The 23,293-nt window shown below is 36.8% G+C and overlaps 3 protein-coding genes across 3 annotated transcripts; 1 reads left to right on the plus strand and 2 right to left on the minus strand.

Annotated features, from left to right (window-relative positions):
- Positions 1–8,495: 8,495 nt before the first annotated feature.
- Positions 8,496–9,284, minus strand: LOC113334611. The gene has a single exon (XM_026580827.1). The coding sequence runs from the start codon at positions 9,282–9,284 to the stop codon at positions 8,496–8,498; it is 789 nt and encodes a 262-aa protein (XP_026436612.1).
- A 6,102-nt stretch (positions 9,285–15,386) lies between these two features.
- LOC113334612 lies at positions 15,387–16,991 on the minus strand. The gene is made up of 2 exons (XM_026580828.1): positions 16,058–16,991; positions 15,387–15,958 (listed from the first exon to the last, which is right to left on the minus strand). The coding sequence occupies exons 1-2, from the start codon at positions 16,989–16,991 to the stop codon at positions 15,387–15,389; spliced, it is 1,506 nt and encodes a 501-aa protein (XP_026436613.1).
- Positions 16,992–18,619: 1,628 nt separating this feature from the next.
- On the plus strand, positions 18,620–23,074 carry LOC113334428 (long chain acyl-CoA synthetase 1-like). The gene is made up of 19 exons (XM_026580685.1): positions 18,620–19,042; positions 19,204–19,267; positions 19,359–19,448; positions 19,552–19,608; positions 19,718–19,766; positions 19,876–19,952; positions 20,056–20,095; positions 20,200–20,294; positions 20,405–20,570; positions 20,679–20,791; positions 20,891–20,978; positions 21,092–21,158; positions 21,250–21,325; positions 21,445–21,562; positions 21,674–21,919; positions 22,014–22,153; positions 22,239–22,421; positions 22,522–22,641; positions 22,727–23,074. The coding sequence occupies exons 1-19, from the start codon at positions 18,897–18,899 to the stop codon at positions 22,769–22,771; spliced, it is 1,980 nt and encodes a 659-aa protein (XP_026436470.1). The 5' UTR covers positions 18,620–18,896; the 3' UTR covers positions 22,772–23,074.
- Positions 23,075–23,293: the final 219 nt, after the last annotated feature.

Consider the following 23,293-nt stretch of genomic DNA (forward strand, 5'->3'; position numbering starts at 1 on the left):
ATATATAAGTGACAGAGCTCTACTCAGATAGTTTCTGTACATCATAACCGGAGTCAACCAATCACATGGAAAGATTAAGAAGATGGGATAAAGAGATGGTTAAAAGTGAACGTTGTTTCCCATATCTGTTTGAAGGCCTCTGCCAAGGAGAACCTATCCTAATGGACTGAGATACCGGTCTGACTAATATCAACACAACTGGCATATACAAGGGGACCAGTGGTCGATAAACCTAACTCTAGGTCAACACAACTGGCATATACAAGGGCACCAGTGGTCGACTTTATTGAATTTATTCCGGTTGGTTTAATGGTCTGGTCTTTTTTTTTTTTTTGGTATCTCAATCACTCTATTCCACCCTAGCAAAGGTAACAACTTGAATCGTTTGCCCCACCAAATCACTTAAAAAATAAAAACAGAAGGATTAGGATTCAACGAGATATGGCGAAACTACCATGTTTTTTTTTTTTTAATTCTAACACCTGAGCTCTGTGCTTTTATGAATAGACTCTTTAGATGTTTCCATCTAATCAGATTGGTTCCTCAACTCCTACAACCAAGATGTTCCCATCCACTTAGATTGGTTAGTGCCAACCTTAATAAGCATAAATTTCTAGGCTCTGGAATTTATTTATTGCAGCTAAGAGCTAACAAAAAGTTTCTTCCCCGCCCCCAAACTTAAATCTAACATTGTTCTCAATGTTCTAAAGATAAAATTAAAAGCATGAACAATAAGAAAATGTTATCACTTGATGGATGGAAAAAGAAATAAGGAAGGATATTACCGTAAGCATGAGTACCTCCCAGGAAATGCTAAATTTAATGTCTTTAGCTAGACATCAAATACCTCAAAAAGGATTGTCACCTTCCAAAGTCATATATCAATAGTCGAAAAAATTGTGGGTCCATAAGACCAAATAGAGATGACACCAGTATGAGACAACTGCACTGATTCAGAAAAATGAAAAGAATGAGCACGTCCTCATCTAAGGTTTCTGTCAAGACAACTGGGTTTATCTGCGGCGCCTTATTGAACTTCATATGTGTGTCTCGATAAATAGATTCATCCGAAAAAAGGGTCTCTAATACCTGGGTTACCTCCTGGACAGTATCAGGAGGATCGGGTTGCGAAGTCTGAAAAGACTCAAGTAATATCTCAGATGTACAAGGCTCGAGTCCCAAGTTAGGGACTATAATTAGGGATACGATACAATCACAAGAACCATCACTACCCCCGAACTTAGGGTTCACAGACAAACCTCTAACTATTTCTTGAATTTCCGGATCTTCAGAGTCCTTAAAATACTCAAGAGATTCTTCTAGTTCTCTACCCCCAAACTTAGTGTCATCATTATTCTCAGAAAAACCTAAAACTATTGCCTAAATTTCTGGGTCCATAGAATCTTTAAAATACTCAAGAGCTTCTTCTAAAGATTGATCACATATCTGATCTAAGAGAATGGTTTCCTCAAAATCATCTAAAGAATCTACCAGTAAAGTGTCAAGCCAATTATCCTGAACCAAATCCTGAACTAAAGTGCTAATCATGTTCACTTCTTGTAAATCATCATTCTCAGAAGGTTGTCTAGTAACATTAAAGACATTTAGTTCAGTGGTCATATTACCAAAGGATATGTTCATAAGCCCAGTCTTACAGTTGATGACAGCGTTAGCTGTGGATAAAAATGGGCGACCTAAAATCACTGGGATTTGACGACTTGGGTCCTGAACAGGCTGGGTGTCTAGAACAACGAAATCCACAGGATAAATAAACTTATCAACCTCAATCAGAACATCCTCTATGACACCACGAGGGACTTTGACAGACCTATCAGCTAATTGTAGTGTCATTTTAGTCGGTTTCAACTTACCAAGACCTAGCTGGGTGTATACATGATACGGGAGTAAATTAACACTAGATCCTAAGTCAAGTAAAGCTTTATCGATCATGTGATTATCAATCGCACAACATACGGTGGGGCATCCAGGATCCTTATATTTAGGGGGTGTTTGGTTCAGAAGAATGGAACTTACCTGACCAGCTAAAAAAGCTTTCTTATGGACATTAAGCTTACGCTTTCGTGTACAAAGATCTTTAAGGAACTTGGCATAAGCAGGCATCTTCCTAATTGCTTCTAATAGCGGAATGTTGATATTCACCTGCTTAAATGTTTCCATTATCTCGTTGAAAGTCGACTCCTTCTTTGTTGGGGCTAACAAATGTGGATATGGGGCTCTAGGAACAAAGGTAGACCTATCAGGAATTTCTTGGGAATCTTTAGAGACTGTTTCAGTTTCCTCGTCTACGGGCTCCTCTTGGGAAGTAGAAGGTGGAACTACAGTATGTCCACTAGGCATGGATACCTTATTGTATACCGTTTTACCACTCCTAAGGGTTGTTATCGAGTTCACATGGTTTGATGATTTATCACCAGCTAAAGATATTTGATGGACTCCCCTAGGGTTGGATTGTGGTTGACTATGAAACTTTCCTTTTTCTCTCAATGTCTCATTTATCTTACTAACCTGGGTTTTCAACTCGGAAATAGCCTGAGAGTTAGCCTGACCTATTCTCTTATTTTCTTCTAAACTTTGAGAAACAGATTGCTGAAATTGCACAGTGTTACGAGTTAACAAAGCAAGAGACTCTTCTAAACTCATAATTTTCTTATCCTAGGGGTTCTGAAACTGTGCCGGAGCTGAAGGATTCTTAGTATAGCCAAAACCTGAGGTAACCGGAGCATTACTAGACTTACCTTGATTCTGGCCCTTAGACCAAGAAAGTTTGGGATGGTTTCTCCATCCAGGGTTATAGGTTTCTGAATATGGCTCAAACTTCTGACGGTTATCGAATCTAGTGTTGTTATAAAGAGCATTGGCTTGCTCCTCAACAGTATGGCCTTCCTAAGAAGGCTCTATTCTACCATTATTACCACTAGAATGACTTAATTCTAAGGCTTCTAACCTTTTGGCTATGGTTTCTATTTTAGCATCTGACTCATAAGATCCTTCTACCCTATTGACATTTCCTCTACTTAGAAGAATTGTTTTATGGGGTTCTCTACTATTTTCCCATTGTTGGGTCTTATCGGCGATTTCATTCAAAAATGTCATCGCTTCATCAACAGTTTTATTCTCAAACCCACCTGTGCATAAGGACTCAACCATGGTTGTTGTTGAATAATCTAAACCCTCGTAGAGGATCTGAACTAACCTAACCTTCTCCAAACCATGATGAGGACATTGAGATATCAAGTCATTGAACCTTTCTAAGTACCTATATAAAGATTCTCCCTCTTGTTGGGCAAAAGTACATATTGTGTCCTAATAGACGATGTTTTGCCTTGGGAAAAACTTATGTATAAAGGCAGAAGTAAGTTGGTCATAGGTTTCAATTGACTCAGAGTCCAAACTATACAGCCAAGATTTGGCTTTATCTTTTAAGGAAAAGGGGAATAACCTAAGTTTCAACGCATCATCACTTAGGTTTTTAATTTTCAGAGTACTACAAACTTCCTCAAATTCCCTAACATGAAAATAGGGGTTCTCATTCTCCTTCCCTAAAAATTGGGAGCATCTGTAAAGTCCCAGGTTTCAGTTCATAATTTGCCTCGGTTTCAGCTAACTTGATACAAGACGGACGAGAGGTCCTAGTTGGGTTTACAAAGCTTTTAAAGTTGCCATTTATGGCACTACCAAAGGACTAGGGTACTTTCTCACAGAGACAGATTCTCAAAACTGAAGTTTCCAAAAACGGGGCTCTCAAAAGAAGAGTCTTCGAGCTCCCCGCCTTCACAAGAAGAACTACTAGGTTTTCACTAATCAAACGACCTAGAGTGTTTCTTTTCCAAGCCCTTTAAAACTTCGGGCATACACTAGAAAAACAAAAAAAAAGAAAAGTCCTAAAAGGAAGGGATGTTCTATGCAAACACAAACAAGGCTGACTCCACCACAGCAAACCTACTGATTTCTAGCAAACAAAAAGCATGATGGCTCCACTTAGATTGTTTCTAGACCAGCTTCTAATCCTTCGAAGGGAATTCGTTACAATTTAAGCAAACCCCTCTGGAATCAATCCGAGTTAAGTAAGTTGAATAGACGAGGGAAGCTCGGTGGAGCTTTGATACCCAAGGCCTCACCGGTATTACAAGGCGGTGCATTCAACACAGAAACCAAGAACTTCGAAGTATGCTTAAAAGAGTAACCAATATTTTTCGAATGACTTTCCTGTTAAGCTCGTTACCCTATCGGTCTCGTTCTAGTCAAAATTTTAGGCTTAGGTTCGCGTTTGGTGTCGTTTTCCTAAGGCGGCAAGAAGGAACGGTGATGAAATCCGAACCCTTATCTTGTATGGCCAGTCCTTGCCCTTTACTAGGAAATTAAAGCAGCCGTTTTCAAGTCCTCAACATATATGCAACGAAGGAAGACAGTAACTCGCTGACAGGGGATTCGCGAGTGTTTCGACAAACTTACCTCCCGTACCAGAGGGGGATGAACCTTTGTAGTCGACTCGGGCCACGACTCCTATGTCATGTACGAACCCGAGGGGCCGAGGTGATATCGTAATCACGTCCTTCTCTGCAAACAGTTTATATTTAAACTACCCTTCCGTAGGGTTTAAAAAAATAAGTCCCAAAATTTAAAGTCCAAAGTCCAAAATATAAAGTGCAAAAGAAAAAGAGTCTAAAAAAAATAATAAAAAATAAAAATGTCTCTCTCTTTTTTTTAAAATCTTCTTCTTTCGCTCCTTTCGCTTTGCCTTTTACTCCAGTCTTTAAGTATTCACCAAAAGCTTTGGAAAATTTTCTTTCGCTCCAAATCCAAAATCTGAAAGAAAAAAGAAAAAACCCAAAACGTAAAGAAGAACAAAAAAAAAAAAAAAAACAAAAAAAAATTAAAAAAAACTCTAGCCTAAAGACAAGTCCGCGTCGGCGGCGCCAAAAATGGATCTGATTTTCAATTGAGTTGTAGTAATAAGTTCGTTGAGACTTGTGAAAGCAAAAGATTTTAGACTTATGAAACTTAAAAATAGAAAATTTATTGTAAAATTGATTTCAAGATATTAAAAGTAACCAAGACACTAGATTCCACTATTACACATGAATGAACGATACCAAATATGTTTCAAAACTCTAACTATCCTTTAAGTCCTTTATTTCTTAATTCACACATAATCAGACATATTCCTAAATATTAATTGTATTCCCTAAGAATAGACTATCAATCGATTAAACAAAGTATAATCTATCAAATTGAATCACAAGTAATTAAGAAAATAATGTGAACATTTAGAACTCCGCAAAAGCGGTGATTGAATGAATTATAAATTTTAAATTAGAGAAAATAAAATTGTTACCAATCATTCATGCATAGATAGCTTCATCCATTGCCTTGGTTGCGCGAGAATTAGCTCATCATCATGGAAACACGCTCAATATTCATTTTTATTGCTCAAAGGGTGTTTAAAAAGATGAAAAGAAACAATGATAAAACCGGGTTTGTAACAGTTATATTTGTTATAAACTGAAAAGAACGATAGAACAATATTGTCGCTGATTCTGTAGCTCTCGACCCACGCTTGTGTGTCGTTTCCACTTTTGAAAAACAACTGTCTTGGATGGTCTGTTCTTCGTGTTCTTCAGATGAGCAGCATCATAAAAGTATTTCTGGTGGTTCTGATTATTGCCTCTGTCTTCTCCAAAACTCTCCCAAACTCTCAGTAACGCATTATATGACCCAAGGGACTCTATTTATACCCGAAAGATGCATCGAATCTCCTGTTTTAGCTTCTTAAGCGTTTTACAGCTGCAAACTCTCCTTGTTTAACTCTTACACGCCTCTAGAATTCTCCCAGAACATTCCAAACTCTACCAGCAACAGCAGACGCGTGAAAATTTTCTCCCTTTGCACGTACTCCCCTGTTTTTCTCCATGACACGATTCAGCCAATTCTGATCCAAACGAACACCCATAACAGGCCTATTATGAAAAATCACAACTACCCACGAAGTTTCAGCCATTTAGTCTTTGTAGAACATCGTCAAAATCTTGATTAAAATCTGCCAGTTCACTACAAAGTTTTCCCGCCAATTTTTTTCTTTTTAAGCGAAGGAGAAGGTGTCCCCCTAACCAAACCAGGGGTGCGAATAGCAGGTGGCGCTCTGGGGGTGAAAATAGCAGGTAGTGTGCCCCTTAGTAATTGGGTGCTGAGGATGAATTTGGGCTACGCATAACCTTGGGTGCCCCTTAGCCAAATCTGGGGTCCATATACCAAATGTCCTCCGGGGGTCCAAATAGCACTTTTTGAGCAACTTTTTCCACACAAGTGTATTTCTCCAAAAACACCTACACAAACATAAAAACACTATAATAAGTACAAAGTCAAGCACTAGCAATACAGACACTGAGGAAAATTCAGACACAAAAATGTGTCTATCAATTTACATATATCACTTTCGTTCATTGAATTTAAAAGAACATACCTTCAAGTACTATCTCTGTTCTGTCGTGGCTCCTGTGGATGTAGTTAAACAAATACCTTACAAATATGATTCGATTGGCCAATAGTTGTAGTAATTTCTAATGGAACTTGCGGGAGATGTGGATCCTTATCACTTATATAGTCCTCCATATTACAACTGGGCATTGATGTATTTGCCTGATTCACTGTAATTTTTGTGTTAATGCTTTCGTTATAAAATTCGATTTACAATATTTCCTCTTTTTCAAAAGGAATCATTTAGTTACTTCTCATAAATTACAGATAAGATGTTTTACCATTTTTGTTAAGTGTTCAATGAGACTATAGCAATTACGGATATCTTTTGATGGTTCCTAATAGCCTTTCATCTGTACAAAAAAGTGGGATTGAACTGTAAAGTTCGGTGAGACTATATTATAAGAGAATTTTGAATGCCTAACGTCGACAATCCACTTTTAAGATTAATTCTTAATGACGCCTGTAAAGTTCAATGAGACTATAGCAATCAGATCTCAATTTTAGTCAGGGCTAAAAAAATTCATTATTAGGTCTTTCCTAACCCTAGCTTGAGCCAAGGGTTGATAAATATTTTTTCTAAGCCCTTGTTTCTTAGCCATTCGAATCAGAACAGAAATGGTAACATGATTTTCCGTTTTCTGAGTTGAATCACCTAATTTGTACAATGAGCATTCTTACAATTTTCGCATCTTAAGCTCCCGTTCTCATGCTCAAATGTCTGTTAGCTGTAAGAATGTTGTAGTTTCCAAATTTTATATCAAACCACAGACTGTTTTGCTATATAACGTCTGTACCTTCCATTAAGCCAATTTCATGGACTAAAACTTCCATTCTCCATAGTAAATCGTAACCTGGATCTTCCATCGAAACAATTTCATGGATTAAAACTCCCCAAGTCATTGTGAAAGTTAGAAATGTACATTGCAACCGGCATCCCATTTGGCACCAACTATTCAGAAACTATCTTCCTGTTGTCAAACAATAAAAATGCAGTTGTCAAATTCCCTCAATTGGATGACAGGGTTATTTGACGGGGGGAGGGGGGGCTACATGTGATTTCCCCTTCCGCCATATCAGGCAACTGCTTGAAGCTCTTGTGGGTGCTTCTTGGAACAGTTTTGGAGGGGCTACATGTGATTTGGCTCGCCATTAGTGCGTTCTGCATGGTTTGAATGATAGAAAAGGATTAGCAATACATATTTTTCAAATCAAAACATACTGAACCAAACAAAGTAATACCTGGTGTTTGAGCAAGAGACGTATAGTAGTAGGAGTGCTCACCAAATAAAACAGTGGTTTGGTACTTTTTAGTTTGCTCAAGATTTGAGAAACGAATGTGAACAAAGGTCAAACTATCGTGAGCTTTATATGGGCCCCCTTGGTATAATAAATATTAATAGTTGTAACGGTTGTAGCATTAGTTTTATATGGCAAATAAGTCCCAAATAATAATGGTTGTAGAAAGAAAAAAATTAATTTTTTTACATTTTTCATTAAATTCCTAAATCGTAATCGTTCTTTAAATGCCTAAGTTGTATGCCCAAAACATATTAGTTGTTGGATCTGGACCGTCCTTTATGTGTCCAAACTATCGAGATCCGTCGATGGAGAAAAACACCATTATATATCCCAAAACACATTGACCATCCTTTATGTGTCCAAACTATAGAGAGCCGTCGATGCAGCAAAACACCATTATCCCTTATAATATAGACATGTAGTTATACATACAAAAGATGGTATACAAACCAAAATACAACTTAGAGTACACACAACTATATTACAAAATAGACAAGTTCACAACTAGTTTACAGAACTAGTTGTGAACTTTCCTTATTCTGACTTTATAAGAAAATCAAAGTCTAAGTGGAAAACTAGTAGAAGCCTCATTAGTCTCTATAAGATTTGTCTCAATATCAACTGCGGGTCGCTTCAGGGATGCTTGATATAGATTAACAATATGCTTGGAAGTACGACAGTACGTGACCAATGATCAGTCATACCACAACGGTAACAATATCTTCCTTGTTCTTTATAGGCTTGTCAGACGAATCTTTTCTTTTATCTGGCTTCTGTTCTTTTTTTGGGGTGTCATCTTTCCCCTCCTGGTGGTTTGGATTAAACCGTGAACTCTTGTCTTGGTTCTTTTTATTACCACGACCACGTTTCCTTTTACCCTTATTATTTCCCCGTCCATTACCATTGGTAGAACTCGTTGTTGCATGTACTTCAGGCACAAAAACAGAGCCCACGGGACGAGATTCATGATTTCTTAATAATAATTCATTATTCTGTTTTGCAACAAGTAGACATGAAATCAACTCTGAGTATTTCTTAAAACGACGCTCTCGATATTGTTGCTGCAAGACAACACTCGAGGCGTGGAAAGTGGTAAAAGTTTTCTCGAGTAATTGTTCATATGTTACATTTTCACCACACAATTTCAGTTGTGAAGTGATTTTAAACAATGCAGAATTCAACCTGTCATTTTTGGCTTTAGGCAGAATAACCATCTTCGGGTGGTCACATCTATCTTTCAAGCAACTCCACAGAACCTCAGGGTCCTTAACGGCATATTCTGATCTTAACCCGTTGTGGATATGATGACGAAGAAAAATTAAAACCAATGCTCTATCCTGCTCGGATGCAACATTTCCTTCTTTAATTGTGTGGGCAAGATTCTTAGCTTGGAGATGTAACTCCGCATCCAGAACCCGTGAAATATAGTTGTTACCGAAAATATCTAAAGCCGCAAAGTCTAGCTTAGTTAAATTCGACGACGACATAACGATAATAGTAATTAAAGTTATCTTTGGCTTCCAAAATTTTTGGCAACACCTATTTTACCAGAACCAATAATAACTTTTACCAGAACCAATAATAACCCAAAGCTCAAAGACAACAGAGCATAGCTAGTCGCTGATAACATGTAATAATTTAGTTATTAAATATTAGCTACTAAGTATTAGCTAAGCACTAATATTCTCAAGTACTTATCAGTGAACAGTATAAGATAGTGCAAGAGAGACTTCTTATTAGCTTGTATAAGAAATGAGATACCACTAAAGATACAACCCTCATGCGTATTTATAGTGTTTTCTAATGAACTAACTCATAACACGCACCTGTTGTTGGTGTCGACAATTAAACATCCACTACATGCATTTTTGCACGCAGCTAGTGCGGCGATGTAAATTCATTTGTTAGAATGACACATAGGTCATACTAGTGGGTAACATCATGTATGCATTAGATATTTATCCAACACAAGATGGACTATCAGTAGTAGATAATAGTATAATACTAACTGATTTAATTCACCCTTTTGACCAAGAGAATAAGAGGTTGCTTTCTAATGGATAGGCATGCACGTCAAATTTATCTCACAAGATGAGATTAGGATCAAGGCTAAGAGTAACTAGGTGACTCATCCACCTAACCCTTTTACAATAGTTCGTTTTTTTTTTGCGGTACACCAACCATTTTTGTTCACTAAAAGTTTGGGAAGCCCACAATTTGGATTTCTTCGGGGGCAAAATAGAGGTTTTTATTCTGAGAAGTAAGCTAATAACACACTAGTTCTTACCCTAGCGTCATACTTGGCTACACCTATTTACACTCTCTCACAGCTCAACGGTCCATATGACCTACACATGCTTCTCTTTCATTGGTTGTGGAGGTTCTTACCGTTAAGAGTCCTTCTCCTCTTATCTGTTCGCTATAAATGGCAGAAGAGAGACAGTTTGTGTAAATCAAAGTACGATTATTTTTTCTGAAGCATTTAAAAAGGCAATCAACATGAATCAAGTACGATTGATCGATCTCATACCGCCGTTCTCATACCCAAAAATCAGGTTTAATGTTGCAAGGAACTCTATCATACATTATCTTGGTACTGTATTACTTAATACTACATTAATTAATTTGCAACTACTCGCTAGTGGGTATTTATCTTCTCCACGTGAATTAGTTGGCCTTTAAAAGACCTATGAAAAACTTGATTAGCTAAGTTCAAATTGAGTAATTTCAACTAACTATATAATGAGAATTGGCCCACTACAGTACGAGATGAACTTAATTAGCTAAGTTGAAGGCTAGCCATTAATGGTCCTGTCAGCAGCACTATTTTGGTAGCAGACGGAGCTTTAACTCTTGACTAAAGGCAGTACTTTTGACTACTCCTTTCCAACCACGTTGAATTGGAATTAAATTATGATTTTGGGCGTACTGAAATCTTATTAAACATACTCAATAAAGATAAAAAAGAATGTGAAATAACAAAATCAGAAATCCTCTTAACCAAATTTTTTTTATAATAGCAAATCTATCCTTTACGTATTAGTGTTAGTAATCTGGATTAGTGATTAAAACTTTTGTTTAGTGATTAAGATAATTTTCAGAATTATAAAGGTTTGTTTAGATGAAAAAAATTGGGGGAAAAAAATTGGGGTTTTTTATTGAGAAGGAGAGAAGGAGAAGGAGAATGTGAGAAAAATTTTCTTCTTGATTCAATGGAGGATGAGGAGGGTCACTCTTCATCTAAAAAACCTAGAAAAGTACATATCAACTACAACAATGATCCAGAAATGGCTGATTTCTTAGATTATGAGAATGATTTTACTCAAACTCAAATTCAAACTCAAGATGATGATTTTTATGAGCCAAATCCAGATGATGAATACATAGATGAGGAACCCAATGCTTCTAACACACATGTACACTTCTATTGTATGTTTAATCTCACTTTTGTAGCTTGAAATCATCAAAAAATTGTATTTTTCATCATGGTTCAGCGAACCAGGACTATGTTCGGCTTAAAAATATAAGCCGAACCCACTAAATTGATGAACAGTTCGGCTAGCTGAATTTGTTAACGTTATACGCCGAACCTTCATTTTCCAACTTCCAACCTATTTGCAAGATCCTAGTTCGGCTTATATCAAATCCTAATAACAAGCCGAACTTATTCCTGAGAGTTAGGTTCGGTTCTGGCTCTAAATATCGTATCAGCCGAACTATATATTTTTCCAAGTTCGGCTCATAGTCAAAAAATTACATCAGTCGAACATGATACTGATTTTCCATGAACACTTAAATTCATACACATTTAGGGGTTAGGCTTTTTATTACATATGTTTTTCTATTGTGCAGCCTTTTCATAGGATGAACCAAACAAAAAAAGTGGAAATTACTAAAAGTGTTAAGAAAATGAAGTCTAATGATGGAGAATACCAAGGTCCATATTAAAATCATTAAAATCAATTAGATCTTATCTTCAACTTCAAGAGAATGAAAAGACAAACACAATGCAAAAAAGAATGAGGTCATTCCGACATCGGACGAAAAAGTTATGGCCAAAACAAGATCGAAAAACTTGAGTGCGGAAAGAGAAGGTTCGGCTGATAACTCAACAACACGAGCTAGCCGAACCTAGAGCCTGCAAATCAATATTTTCGAAGTGTTTACAGAGAGAGGTTCGGCTTGAAAGTGATCTAATCGAGTCAGCCGAACCTCACAACTACCTGGAGTAAATTTCACTTCTCAGGTTCGGCCGGGAACGTTTGCAAGGTATTAGCCGAACCTGACACTATTCTGGGACGTATTCAATACACATTTTGGGGTTCGGCTAAAAATTGACATTTACGGTTTAGCGGAACTGTTCATAGACACTTTCAAGGTGAACTTTCAAGAACAGTTCAGCTCAAAACTCAACTCAAATATCAGCCGAACCCGCTACTGTAACCGTCAAAAACCCTATAGCAATTTAACCCATTCAGTCCATGAAAAACAACAAATAAAAGATTGGGTTTGTAGGGAATACCTTCATATCCTCATTTCAGTATTTGGAGCTTCAAATGGTTGAATTTTCGATTCAATTTCTGGTTAAATTATAGTTTTTACACCTTCATCTTCAATTGGTTCTTCTTTTTTAATTCATGGATTGGAAGAAGATTTAGAACACCTGACGTTTGCTTTTTTCTTTGTACGATCCATTATATAGTTCAATTTAACCGATGATCGAATTTTCACGAATCGATAATTAATTACAGTGATGAAAAAAAAATTCCGAGAGAAAAGGAATGTGGTTTAGCTGGAGGAAGAAGAAGAAATGTTTAGGATAGTTTATTTTTTGATTTTAGCTTCAAGGGTATATAGGTAATTAAATTACTCAATAGACATCCCTTATAAGGTCACCTAGGATAGGAAAACTATTTTGTATGTCTTGAAAGTTTTTGGTATGACTAAAATCATAGTTCTTCAATCGACGGATTTCAAAAGGTACCCCCGAGTATAGATTTCCTCTCCACGCATAGGTCACTGGTTTGAACTTAGAATTTCCTCGAAACACAGCGAAGGTGTGAGCTTTTATGATTTTACCTGTCTCAGGACAAAATGTAAGAACTGCTACTTACTCTGTGGTTAACTTTTCTCTAGGAAAATCAAACATTTTGAACAATTTTTTATGGTGAGTGGAGGAGATATTTTTTATGGTGAGTGGAGGAGATATTTTTGATAATAAAAACATGCTTTTTGATAATAGGTCCTAAAAAGGACATATAAAAACATGCTTTTTGATAATAGGTCCTAAAAATAACACTGAACGTAAGAGATAATGGTAATTCTTGAGATTGTTTCTTTAATACTCTCCGTCCCATTCCTAAGTGACCTATTTGATTTTTAATTTTGTCCCACTGTTAAGTGATCTATTGCAAATAAATGGGACAAATTTCCAAAAATAACCTTCTCACAAAATCTCACGCATTTTTCCACGCGTCTCTCTCTCTCTCGGTCTCCATTTCTCCTTACTCTCACTCTCCATTTCATCGGTTGTATCTCCACCACCACCGTCACCATGAAACAAAATCTTTTTTCTACCACGATGACCGCCATCACCTTTCTCATCTTCATCTTTTCATCTTCAGTTTTATTTGAATCTGATAAAAAGATTACTCAACCTATTCTGTGTGGGTTTCTGATTTTATGAATAGATCTTCCAAAGATTGAAGCTGAATCTGATATATCTGCAGTTTTGGTGAAGGTTTGAAGAGATATTATGACCAAAACAGCAAACTAGTGACCTAAATCGATTACAAGCTCAAAGGAATGATCTTAACTCCAAAGGTGCGTTTTTTACGATCTTGGGTTTTTTTTCCCTTTTTGTTTGGTGGTCTGATGATTTTGCGAACCTTTATTTGATTCGAAAAGGGTCGATATAATCGAAGTTTAAAAAGAAGAAGAAAAGAGAAAACTATCTGGATTACGAATCTGGATACAATAGATATCGAAGATTATGCAGAGAAAGATGGAGAAGAAATGGTTTAACAGAGTGATGGAAAAGAAAGGTGAAAAAGGGTATTTGGATTTGCTAATAGATGCAGCAGCAAGGTGACTCAGATTCATCTTGATGAGGTAACATTTTTGACATCCAATGTTGTTTCTAACTAGTTGCATCTGTGTGTCTTTATTCTGTAAATACAATTTGTATTTTCTCTTTTATGAAATACTCTCTCCGAAGAAAAACTTGTACTGTATTTTCTCTTCACTGACTAGGAAGAAAATCTCCACCATGAAACCTCTTCCCTAATTGAGGTGAAGCTAAATTTTCTTCTGCTCTTTTTCTGAATTTATTTCATCTTCTCTCAGTTGATATCAGATCTGAATAGTCTTGTCGGTTTTACTTCACAGAGGTTGTTGCTGTTGCTGCTTGAAAGAAATCCATGATATAGCAAACCCTATCTATGGATTAGTGATTGGGTGACTACCCTTTTGGATAATTATTTGGCTCATCCGTCTCGTCATCTTCAATCTCAGAAATGTAATTTTTTTTAGGGTAAATTTAAGCTCTTGATTTTTTTGTAATAGTTTTGATTTAAGTATTGTTTTTCCTGTTTACTTCAACTGATTCCTAATTGAAGCTCTTGATTTTTAAGTTTATAGATCCTCTGTATTCACTAATGATTTTAATTGGGTTTTCATTTGTTTCCTGATTGAAGCTCTTGATTCTTAAGTTTGTAGATTGTCCGTATCCACTAATGGTTTTAATTGGGTTTTTATTTTTGATCTATAGATACAGAGAAGGCTTATTTGAAGAAACTTCAAGTTTTCTCAATGGTGAGAAGAACTAAAATCTTTTACTCTGTATTTTGGTTATGTTTGTCTTTGATACTTATTTGTATTCTTACTGATTCCATGACTTGTCTTAATGTAGCTCTAAAGTTACTGGAAAGGGAGGAAACCAATACTACCAGAATGTTGGTTTGGTATATACTGTAAATACAATTTGTGTGTTTATATGGGATTGTGAGTTGAAACATGCTATATGTGTGTCTTTATACTGTAAATACAATTTGTGTACTATAACTAGTTGCATCTGTGTGTTGGTTAAGTAATGCTGGCACTAAAGTTGTTCATCCGCTTCGTGGCTTAAACCCAGTTGCTGAAAATATTGCTCAAAAGAGGGACAACACTTTTGTCAGGATTTCTGCACCTTCTGAATTGGAGGAATGTGATGAAAGGAGTCTTGATTAATGCATTTACGGTTCGTGCACTATGTGATACTTTCTCTCCCGTGCGTGGAGCAGGTAATAAACCCATTAGCACCCTACCTAGTAGCAATCGCCTGTATATGGCATTTGGCATTACGAAGTGTTTTTTTTTTTCGCATTTAAGTTTGTTTGATAGGGCAAGGAAATTTCAGGGTACCATGAGAAGGCTACATATGTTACAGATGCCGGGTTCCTGGTATGTCCAAAAATTTGAATAATACAGTATGCATGTTTGTTTTTCTTTTCTGTTTTGATAATTCCACATGAAAAATTTGACTGAACCATTCTACTCCAAGTCTCCAACACAATGTATGCTAGCAGCTGGAAGGCTTGTTGCAGAAACTACATAATGATATTGTTGCCATGTATTTCGCCGGCAATACTCTCATCCTTGCAGAAATGTCTTAAACATGAAAGGTAATTAGTTGCATCCTTCACCAAATTCTTATCCACTTCGATTTGAGTAGGAAGTTCACCAATGCGTGCAAGTTTCTTTTTCCCTATATGCTGCAATTTATAATTGTTTCCTCCACGAAGCTTTAGAACCTCTACCATGCATAGTTGCAACGAGAGGAATACGTCATTCAGAGTTTGTGCCGATAATTCATTAAATGCTTTATCCACAGCCGATAAAAGTTCGCCAACAGTAGTGGGCGCCTCTTTGTGCTGTAATGATTGTATAGACCTGAAAAACCCAAGATCGAGAACGTTCATATCGGGACTTTGTGAAGGTTGGAATCTCAATCTAATATCAAAACCTTCTTTTTCCGCTTCTTTTAAAAATTCTTCATCATCCACTTTAACATGTGGTTTTGCATTATCTTGTTGGATGTATATAGTTTCCCCATTGTAGTTTGGCCACTTTTCCCGAATGGATGGTAACAATTTGTTAATCAAACGAGCTCTTGTAATGTCTTTGTTCACAGATTCAATTGGTTTATCTTCAAGTGTTCCAGCCGGACGATTCTTGCTCGTTCATTTTGCTGCCTCCTTTGTTACAAAAGGAAATATACCTATCTTTCTATTAAAAACTTCATTTCCGAACTCATCAAATCTAGGACGAGCTACTGCTGCCAAAAACATTACCTTTTTAATGAATCTTTTACTTTGGCATGTACGATATGGTTCGGTTTCTTCCGGATGAAGGTAGTAATTCTCTGTTGCTTTTGTCATAAAAAACCACTTCTCATCTATGTGTATAACATCATACATGGGATTGGTCATCATATTATCCTTGTAAGGGATAAGCTCAAGCATTCCAAAACAGAATTCTAACCGTGCTTTCTTCGTGTCCACTGTGAAGGCTGGTTTTATTGCGTTCGTGTGTTTTTTAATCGCTCCTTTCTTGACGTATCTATGGACAGTTGACTTGGGCATGTTCAAAGCTTCGGCAATGGATCTTATGGTGGTGCGTCTTCGCAATGGTATTTCCATTATCTTGCTGAAATCAACCTTCTTGGGTTTAGGACGAACTCTGGTTGGTTTTCGTGAAGACACGTCAAAAGGTAATTTCTTTGCTTCACAATCTTTTCCTCGTTTCCATATACGTTTTACTGTAGATTCTGATGTTGAAAATAGTTGCGCTGCCATTGGGACTGAGCGTTTTTGCGGTCGTCCCTTCTTACTCTCCTTCAATAAGAAATGGAAAATATCTAGACGTTGTTCATTTGTGAGATTCTTTTTATTTCTGGTTGGAACATCTGATTCTCCTACATGTGTGATTGTTTCTGAAAAACAAGGGTTTAAATCCATCTCCTCCATCTCTTCGTTGTTCATACTGAACTCCATCTCCTCCAGCTCTTCGTTGTTCATCAGGTACTCCTCCATTTCTTCGTTGTTTGTGATGAAATCAATCTCATCCAGCTCCTCGTTGTTCATCATGTACTCCTCCAGTTCTTCGTTGTTCGTAATGAACTCTATTTCCTCCAGCTCCTTGATTATCACCATCACCTTAATTAATTCAAAAGGTATTGCCAATTAGTTCAGTTAGAGGTCATTAGTTTATGAATGCAACCTTGGACAAGTAGTCTGATGTTTGACCATAGAAATCTTTGATGTAAAATAAGGGTGTAGTTGGTCTAAACCTTTAGGATTATCTCTCGAAAACTTCGAGAGATAATGTAGTTGCTTACAGTTGAAGATTAAACGATAATGTAGTTGATTTAAACCTTTACGATTATCTCTCAAAGTAACCACAATAAATATCTGAGCAATCACACATGACAATTGCTTTTAGTCTAAAATCCACAACAATTGGCTTGGCTCCATGGTTACAATGTAATCAATGTACTGTAGTCTGATATCGATTGTCATAATAGTTCTAATACACTTGCAGTTTCTATAACTATTGGATAAGATGACTTCAAAATGAGGTAAAGATTTAGAGATTTACCTTAAAAGTTCTGTTTATTTTGAATCTCAAATTGATTTCCTGCTGTACAGTACTCCTGCTTTGAGAATTTGATTTGATATTTTTCAGATTTGAAATTTATTCCAGGTGGAGATTTGATGAACTTTTCTTGTTGATTTTTCAGATGGAGTACATGCATACATATGAATCACCTGAAGTTTATGAGTGAAGAGAGATCTCAGATTGAATCTCCTGAGTGAAGAGAGATCTCAATTTGATTTTGGAACCTTGTTTTTGAAAGTTCAGTATACTTTTGATTTTGTAAAAACTAAATTGATCAAAGTGATTTTTAGAATTTTTCAAACTCAAACGAATGAGAACGAAAACCCGACTAAACGGATATGGTGGGTTTCTGTTTTCTGTACGAAATTTGATGTTGTGATTGAAAAGTTGGAGATTGGAGGAAGGGGTATTAGAATATTTTTTAAGGACAAATATGTAAAATATAATTGGAAATCTCTCTCTCTCCTATTTGTCTTAAAAATTGTGCAAATTTCAAATAGGTCACTTAGGAGTGAGACGGAGGGAGTACTTAGTAGGGTTGTTGCTGTTTCCCGTACGGCATTTGGCCTTAAAACCATTTTAATGGGGGCAGCTGAGTTATGCTCCAACTTGGTGAATGGTCATTCCAGACTCCAGTTTAACTAAATAAAACATTAACCAGCTAACATTCCAACTGCAAAGCCGTGTGATAAAAAAACTGAAAAGCCGTGTGATATTTTAGGCTTTTTTTCCTTCTTTTTTCTTTCTGTTCTCAACCTTTCTACATTCTACACTACAAACTTGACACTAACCGGTGATATGTATGTGTAGTTTGAAAATATTACTGATATACAAAGTAATTAAAAGCAGAAAGATGTCAGCTGTCTGATATAATTGCGTTGCATGAGGGACTGCCTTTTTAGAGATGAATGCAATGCATAACTACTAATACTGAAATGTCAGTACTCGGCATACGCTTCCAGAAAATACTTGAGAAGAAATTCCAGGCTAGGTACTGTTCCTTGCTTTATTATAGTTATACTTTCCTTTCTTCTTTATTTCTACTACTTAAAATATTCAAAAGAAAAAAGGAAAAATTAGGTGAAATCTTGTTGTTGCTGGTGGTTTAACGTTTTCTAGACTGATATTTTAGTCATTTTGGTAGGTTCCTACAGATTGATTTCTATATTTTCTGATGATTTATTAACTGAAGTCATGTGTTCTAAGTGGGTTTCAGTAAGCCTGCCGTATATTAATGGTGGTCATGTATTGTTTGCTGGATTGTCTAGGGCTGCAATTCCGGTCATTCATCACTTTAATGGCAGTTTTTTGAGCTGTTTTAATGGAGTTTTTTCATGAATTCTGTTCTTGACCTTCAAGTACAATACTGATTTTGCTTTTGTGAAATGTGCACTGTGTTTGTTTTCAGGGTTACATCGTAATACAGGAGAAGAAGAGAAATGAAGGAGTTTGCTGTTCAGGTTGAGAGTGGCCGTGAAGGACGAGATGGGGAGCCTTCGGTTGGTCCGATTTATCGGAATTTACTAGAGAAGGATGGGTTTCTACCACAACATCCTGACATAAATACCTCCTGGGATATTTTCAGGTACATGATTAGAATTCTACGAGATTTTGTCTTTCATTTTGTTGCACATTTGTAATTAAGCTTTAAAGAGGAGAAAATTGAGAGAACGCAAACGGGTTGATGAATGATCATGAACAAGTCAATTGTTTGTTTGAGATTTTGAAAAGAGTCATAATGTGCAGGACTTCTGTAGAGAAGTATCCAGGGAATAGAATGCTTGGATGGCGTGAAATTGTCGATGGAAAGGTAATGTATATTGTTGTTCGAAGCCGGGGATCTTTTATTTTTTCAGTTTTATCTATAAAAATGGATTGGTAACTAGTTCTAGTCATTTTAGGTTGGTCCTTATGCATGGAAAACATATAAACAAGTCTATGACGAGGTTCTGAATATCGGTTCTGCATTACGAGCATCTGGTGCTGAACCCGTAAGCATTTACTGAATTCTGGTTTTTATGATATGCTGTAAAATCAAACCTATGTATCCAATTTGATGATGTTGTCTGCTGATCTCTTGATCTACTCCCGCAGGGTGCCCGAATTGGAGTTTATGGATCAAACTGTCCCCAGTGGATCGTTGCAATGGAGGTCTTTCGATTACTCTACTACCTTCCCTTTTCGTGATTTTCCTTTCCCACACATACTTTTGATGATAACATTTCCGTAATGACCCAGGAATTTGAACCTTGCTGTGTAGGTTTGCAATGCTCACAGCTTAATATGTGTTCCTCTCTATGATGCTCTTGGTAAATTATTTTATTATCATGTTATGTGGCATTCAGTTTGAGAGTAGGATTGTTTGGATCAATCTTGTAGAAAGAACTAATCACTGTTGTATTCTTTCGCTTGTGAAAGGGTCTGGAGCTGTTGATTATATTATAGAGCATGCGGAAGTGGATTATGTTTTTGTCCAAGATAAAAAAGTGAAACAAGTAAAAACCTCTACATAATTTGATCAATTTGCATAATTAACTTCTTAGAGAATACAAGTTTTCTGTGATTTGCATCTTTTATTTGTATACTTTCTTCTTTCAGCTTTTAAACTCGGAATGCAAATCCGCCAAAAGATTGAAATGTAAGCATTTTTGTCCAGCAAAGTAAGCGAGCGAGAGAGTTTGGTTTTTCTTCAATTGTCATATGGCTCTGCTTCTAACTGTGATTGTACCGTTGTGGTCTCAGTGATTGTTTGCTTTAGTTCATTCACAAAGGAACAGAAAGATGATGCAGTTAACATTGGCATGACACCATATTCCTGGAATGAGTTCCTTCAAATGGTTTGCTTCTCAATCCTCTGCTTCGATGTTATTGTCATTGTTGATTTTTTTGCGTTGTTAGTCTTAAAGATCCCCCTTTTAGCTTATTTCACGCCTTTCTATTGGATCAGGGTAAAGAAAATCCAGTAGAACCTTGTCCACCTCAGTCTTTCAATATATGCACAATAATGTACACAAGTGGGACTAGTGGTGATCCAAAAGGTGTTGTTTTGACTCACGAGAACACCGCAATGTATGTACAAGGAGTTGATTTGTTCTTGGCACAATTTGAAGACAAGCTGATTCTTTTTCCAAATATCTTTTGGTTTTACTGTGTGATTCGGGTTATTAATATAAGCTATAATATCAAGAACTCTCTTCTTTCTTTTTTCCATGGATATTCATAGATGACTGTGGATGATGTGTATCTTTCATTCCTTCCCCTTGCACATATCCTGGATCGAATGATTGAAGAATACTTTTTCCATTCGGGGGCTTCAGTTGGGTACTTTCATGGGGTATATATGCTACTGAGCTCACTATCCTTTCTAATTATACCTGAACACTTACTTCTAAGGTAAATAATTTCTGGTAACTTAATAATTACTCGGATACAGGATCTCGATGCATTGGTGGAAGATCTAATGGAGCTAAAGCCAACATTCTTCGCTGGTGTGCCAAGAGTTTTCGAAAGGGTTCATGAAGGCACGAACAGTCAAAACTTACTTTATATTTACAGTCTTACTTAGTAATAGTGTAGGAGATTCCAGCACATGAGAACAAATATGTTGAATGTGTACGCATTGACTATCTTTCAGGTGTTGTGAAGGCATTACGAGAACTTAGACCATTAAGAAGGAAGATTTTTTACCTTCTTTATAGATAGTAAGTTATGTATCCTTTTAAGTATTATATTTTATGTAGGAGTTCATTTCCCTTCGGCAAGCTGACATTGTATCTTCATTACGCAATACAGCAAGCTTGGATGGATGAGTATGGGATATAAACACAAATTTGCGTCTCCACTGTCAGATTTACTAGCGTTCCGTAAGGTCTGAAGTCGTGAATCCTACTTTCCTTGTTGCCCCAGAAACTTTCTGTGTTTGAAAACTTTATATTTAGTTCAGCTAATGTTTTCTGTTCTAATTTTATGATGATTCTGTTTGTGTAGGTAAAGGCTAAATTAGGTGGTCGAGTACGCCTAATAGTATCAGGAGGTGCTCCGTTGAGTTTTGAACTGGAAGAATTCTTGAGAGTTACAAGCTGTGCTTTTTTTGTCCAAGGCTATGGTAAGACAACCCTGCTTTCAGTGTCTGCAAGAAACATACAAACCATATGCAAATGTAGGTTTTGGTTTACCAGCATAAAAGCCTTACATGACTTTCTACTGCTGTATTCAGGATTGACAGAAACTTGTGGGCTGAGTACAATTGGATTTCCAGATGAAATGTCACTGGCTGGAACAGTTGGTGTTCCCTCAGTATTTTCCGAGGTACGCCTAAAGGAGGTCCCAGAAATGGGTTACAATCCACTCGGTAATCCTCCATGCGGAGAGGTATGCGTGAGAGGAAGAACAGTTTTTTCAGGATACCACAAAAATCCTGAGCTGACGAAGGAAGCCTTTCGAGATGGATGGTTTCATACAGGTTAAACATTTTCTTTTTCTGTTATAAGACATTTTCCCAATCAAAAATTCATAGTCTAAGTTCAATTTTTTTGATCATTTATGTACCTTAACAGGGGACATAGGTGAAATATTACCAAATGGAGCTTTGAAAATAATTGATAGAAAGAAGAATATCTTTAAACTCTCCCAAGGAGAATACGTCTCTGTGGAATATCTAGAGAAAGTCTATTCATTTATCCCAATTGTTGATGATGTGAGCATTGTTTGTTCTACCAATTCTAGAGTTGTCAAACAAGACAATTCAGCTATTTAATCTCGTTTCTGCTCATCCTTTCCAGATCTGGGTATACGGGGACAGCTTTAAGTCGATGCTGGTAGCAGTGGTTGTACCAAATGTAGCAAATACTAAGACTTGGGCAAGTTCAAACGGTCATACAGGTTCTGTCTCTGAACTATGTTCGCTGGAAGCTCTGCGAAATCACATTCTCTTAGAGCTAAAGCACACAGCCGAGCAAAAGAAGGTAAAATTTTCATACGTGTAGGCACGTACGCTATTGGAACTGGTTGCATGTTGTTTCTCCTTTAACACGCTTGCCTGTGTTTATGTGTTGCTCTAACCAGCTGAGAGGTTTCGAGAATATCAAAGGAGTTATTTTGGACCCTCTACCATTCGACGTGGAGAGGGATTTGGTAACTCCAACCATGAAAAAGAAAAGAAATCAACTACTCAAACACTATCAGGTGACTGGAACAACTTCTTGACCCTATTAAGGACCTATTTTAAGTCTGTTCTGCTAATAATGGAAACTACTACCAACTAATGCAGGTGGAAATCAACGAACTCTATGAAAGCTTAGGACGAGCCCATTAACCGTACCGAGGGAAGTGACAAGATCTTAGCGCTAGCATAATAGTAGCAATTAAGCAAAACCTGTCTTAAGAACTTAAGAGAGGTGCATGAATTCTATGCGCGAATGTGAAGCTTTCTGTAATCGTTTCAGCAAATTTACATTGTTCCTTCGTTCCAATAAAGCATGGGGAATATACATCATATAGGATCAATCTATATGTAATGGATAAGATGTATGAGATGACAAAACAAAACCCTTAAAAGTGTGTGTGATATAATCGATCAAATTGTATGAAAACTACAAAAAACGAAACCTTACTAGAATACATGTTTGCACAACAAGAAGCCTGGTGGGGGAAATTTGATGCGTTGCCAGAAGAGCACATATAAAAAAAGCTGAGAATGAAAACAGGCTTGCAGAGCTGGATACCAGAAATCAATATCTATGGGATTTGGGTCTGTCTGTACCTATTGGATATGGGAATTTCGCTCATTTGTCAAAAAATTACAAGCTAGATATTGTGCACACCCTCTTAAACTAAT

The sequence above is a fragment of the Papaver somniferum genome, unplaced genomic scaffold, assembly GCF_003573695.1.
Source record: "Papaver somniferum cultivar HN1 unplaced genomic scaffold, ASM357369v1 unplaced-scaffold_137, whole genome shotgun sequence".
NCBI lineage: Eukaryota > Viridiplantae > Streptophyta > Magnoliopsida > Ranunculales > Papaveraceae > Papaver > Papaver somniferum.

Bases quoted from the DNA above. Each gene is read 5' to 3' on its own strand.
- LOC113334611 (XM_026580827.1), bottom strand. From the start codon at position 9,284: ATGTCGTCGTCGAATTTAACTAAGCTAGACTTTGCGGCTTTAGATATT.
- LOC113334612 (XM_026580828.1), bottom strand. From the start codon at position 16,991: ATGGTGATAATCAAGGAGCTGGAGGAAATAGAGTTCATTACGAACAAC. The intron at 15,959-16,057 runs GTATATTTCCTT...CTGTGAACAAAG, and splicing joins AGTTTTTAATAGAAAGATAG to ACATTACAAGAGCTCGTTTG.
- LOC113334428 (XM_026580685.1), top strand. From the start codon at position 18,897: ATGAAGGAGTTTGCTGTTCAGGTTGAGAGTGGCCGTGAAGGACGAGAT. The intron at 19,268-19,358 runs GTAATGTATATT...TAGTCATTTTAG, and splicing joins GTGAAATTGTCGATGGAAAG to GTTGGTCCTTATGCATGGAA. The intron at 22,154-22,238 runs GTGAGCATTGTT...CATCCTTTCCAG, and splicing joins TTATCCCAATTGTTGATGAT to ATCTGGGTATACGGGGACAG.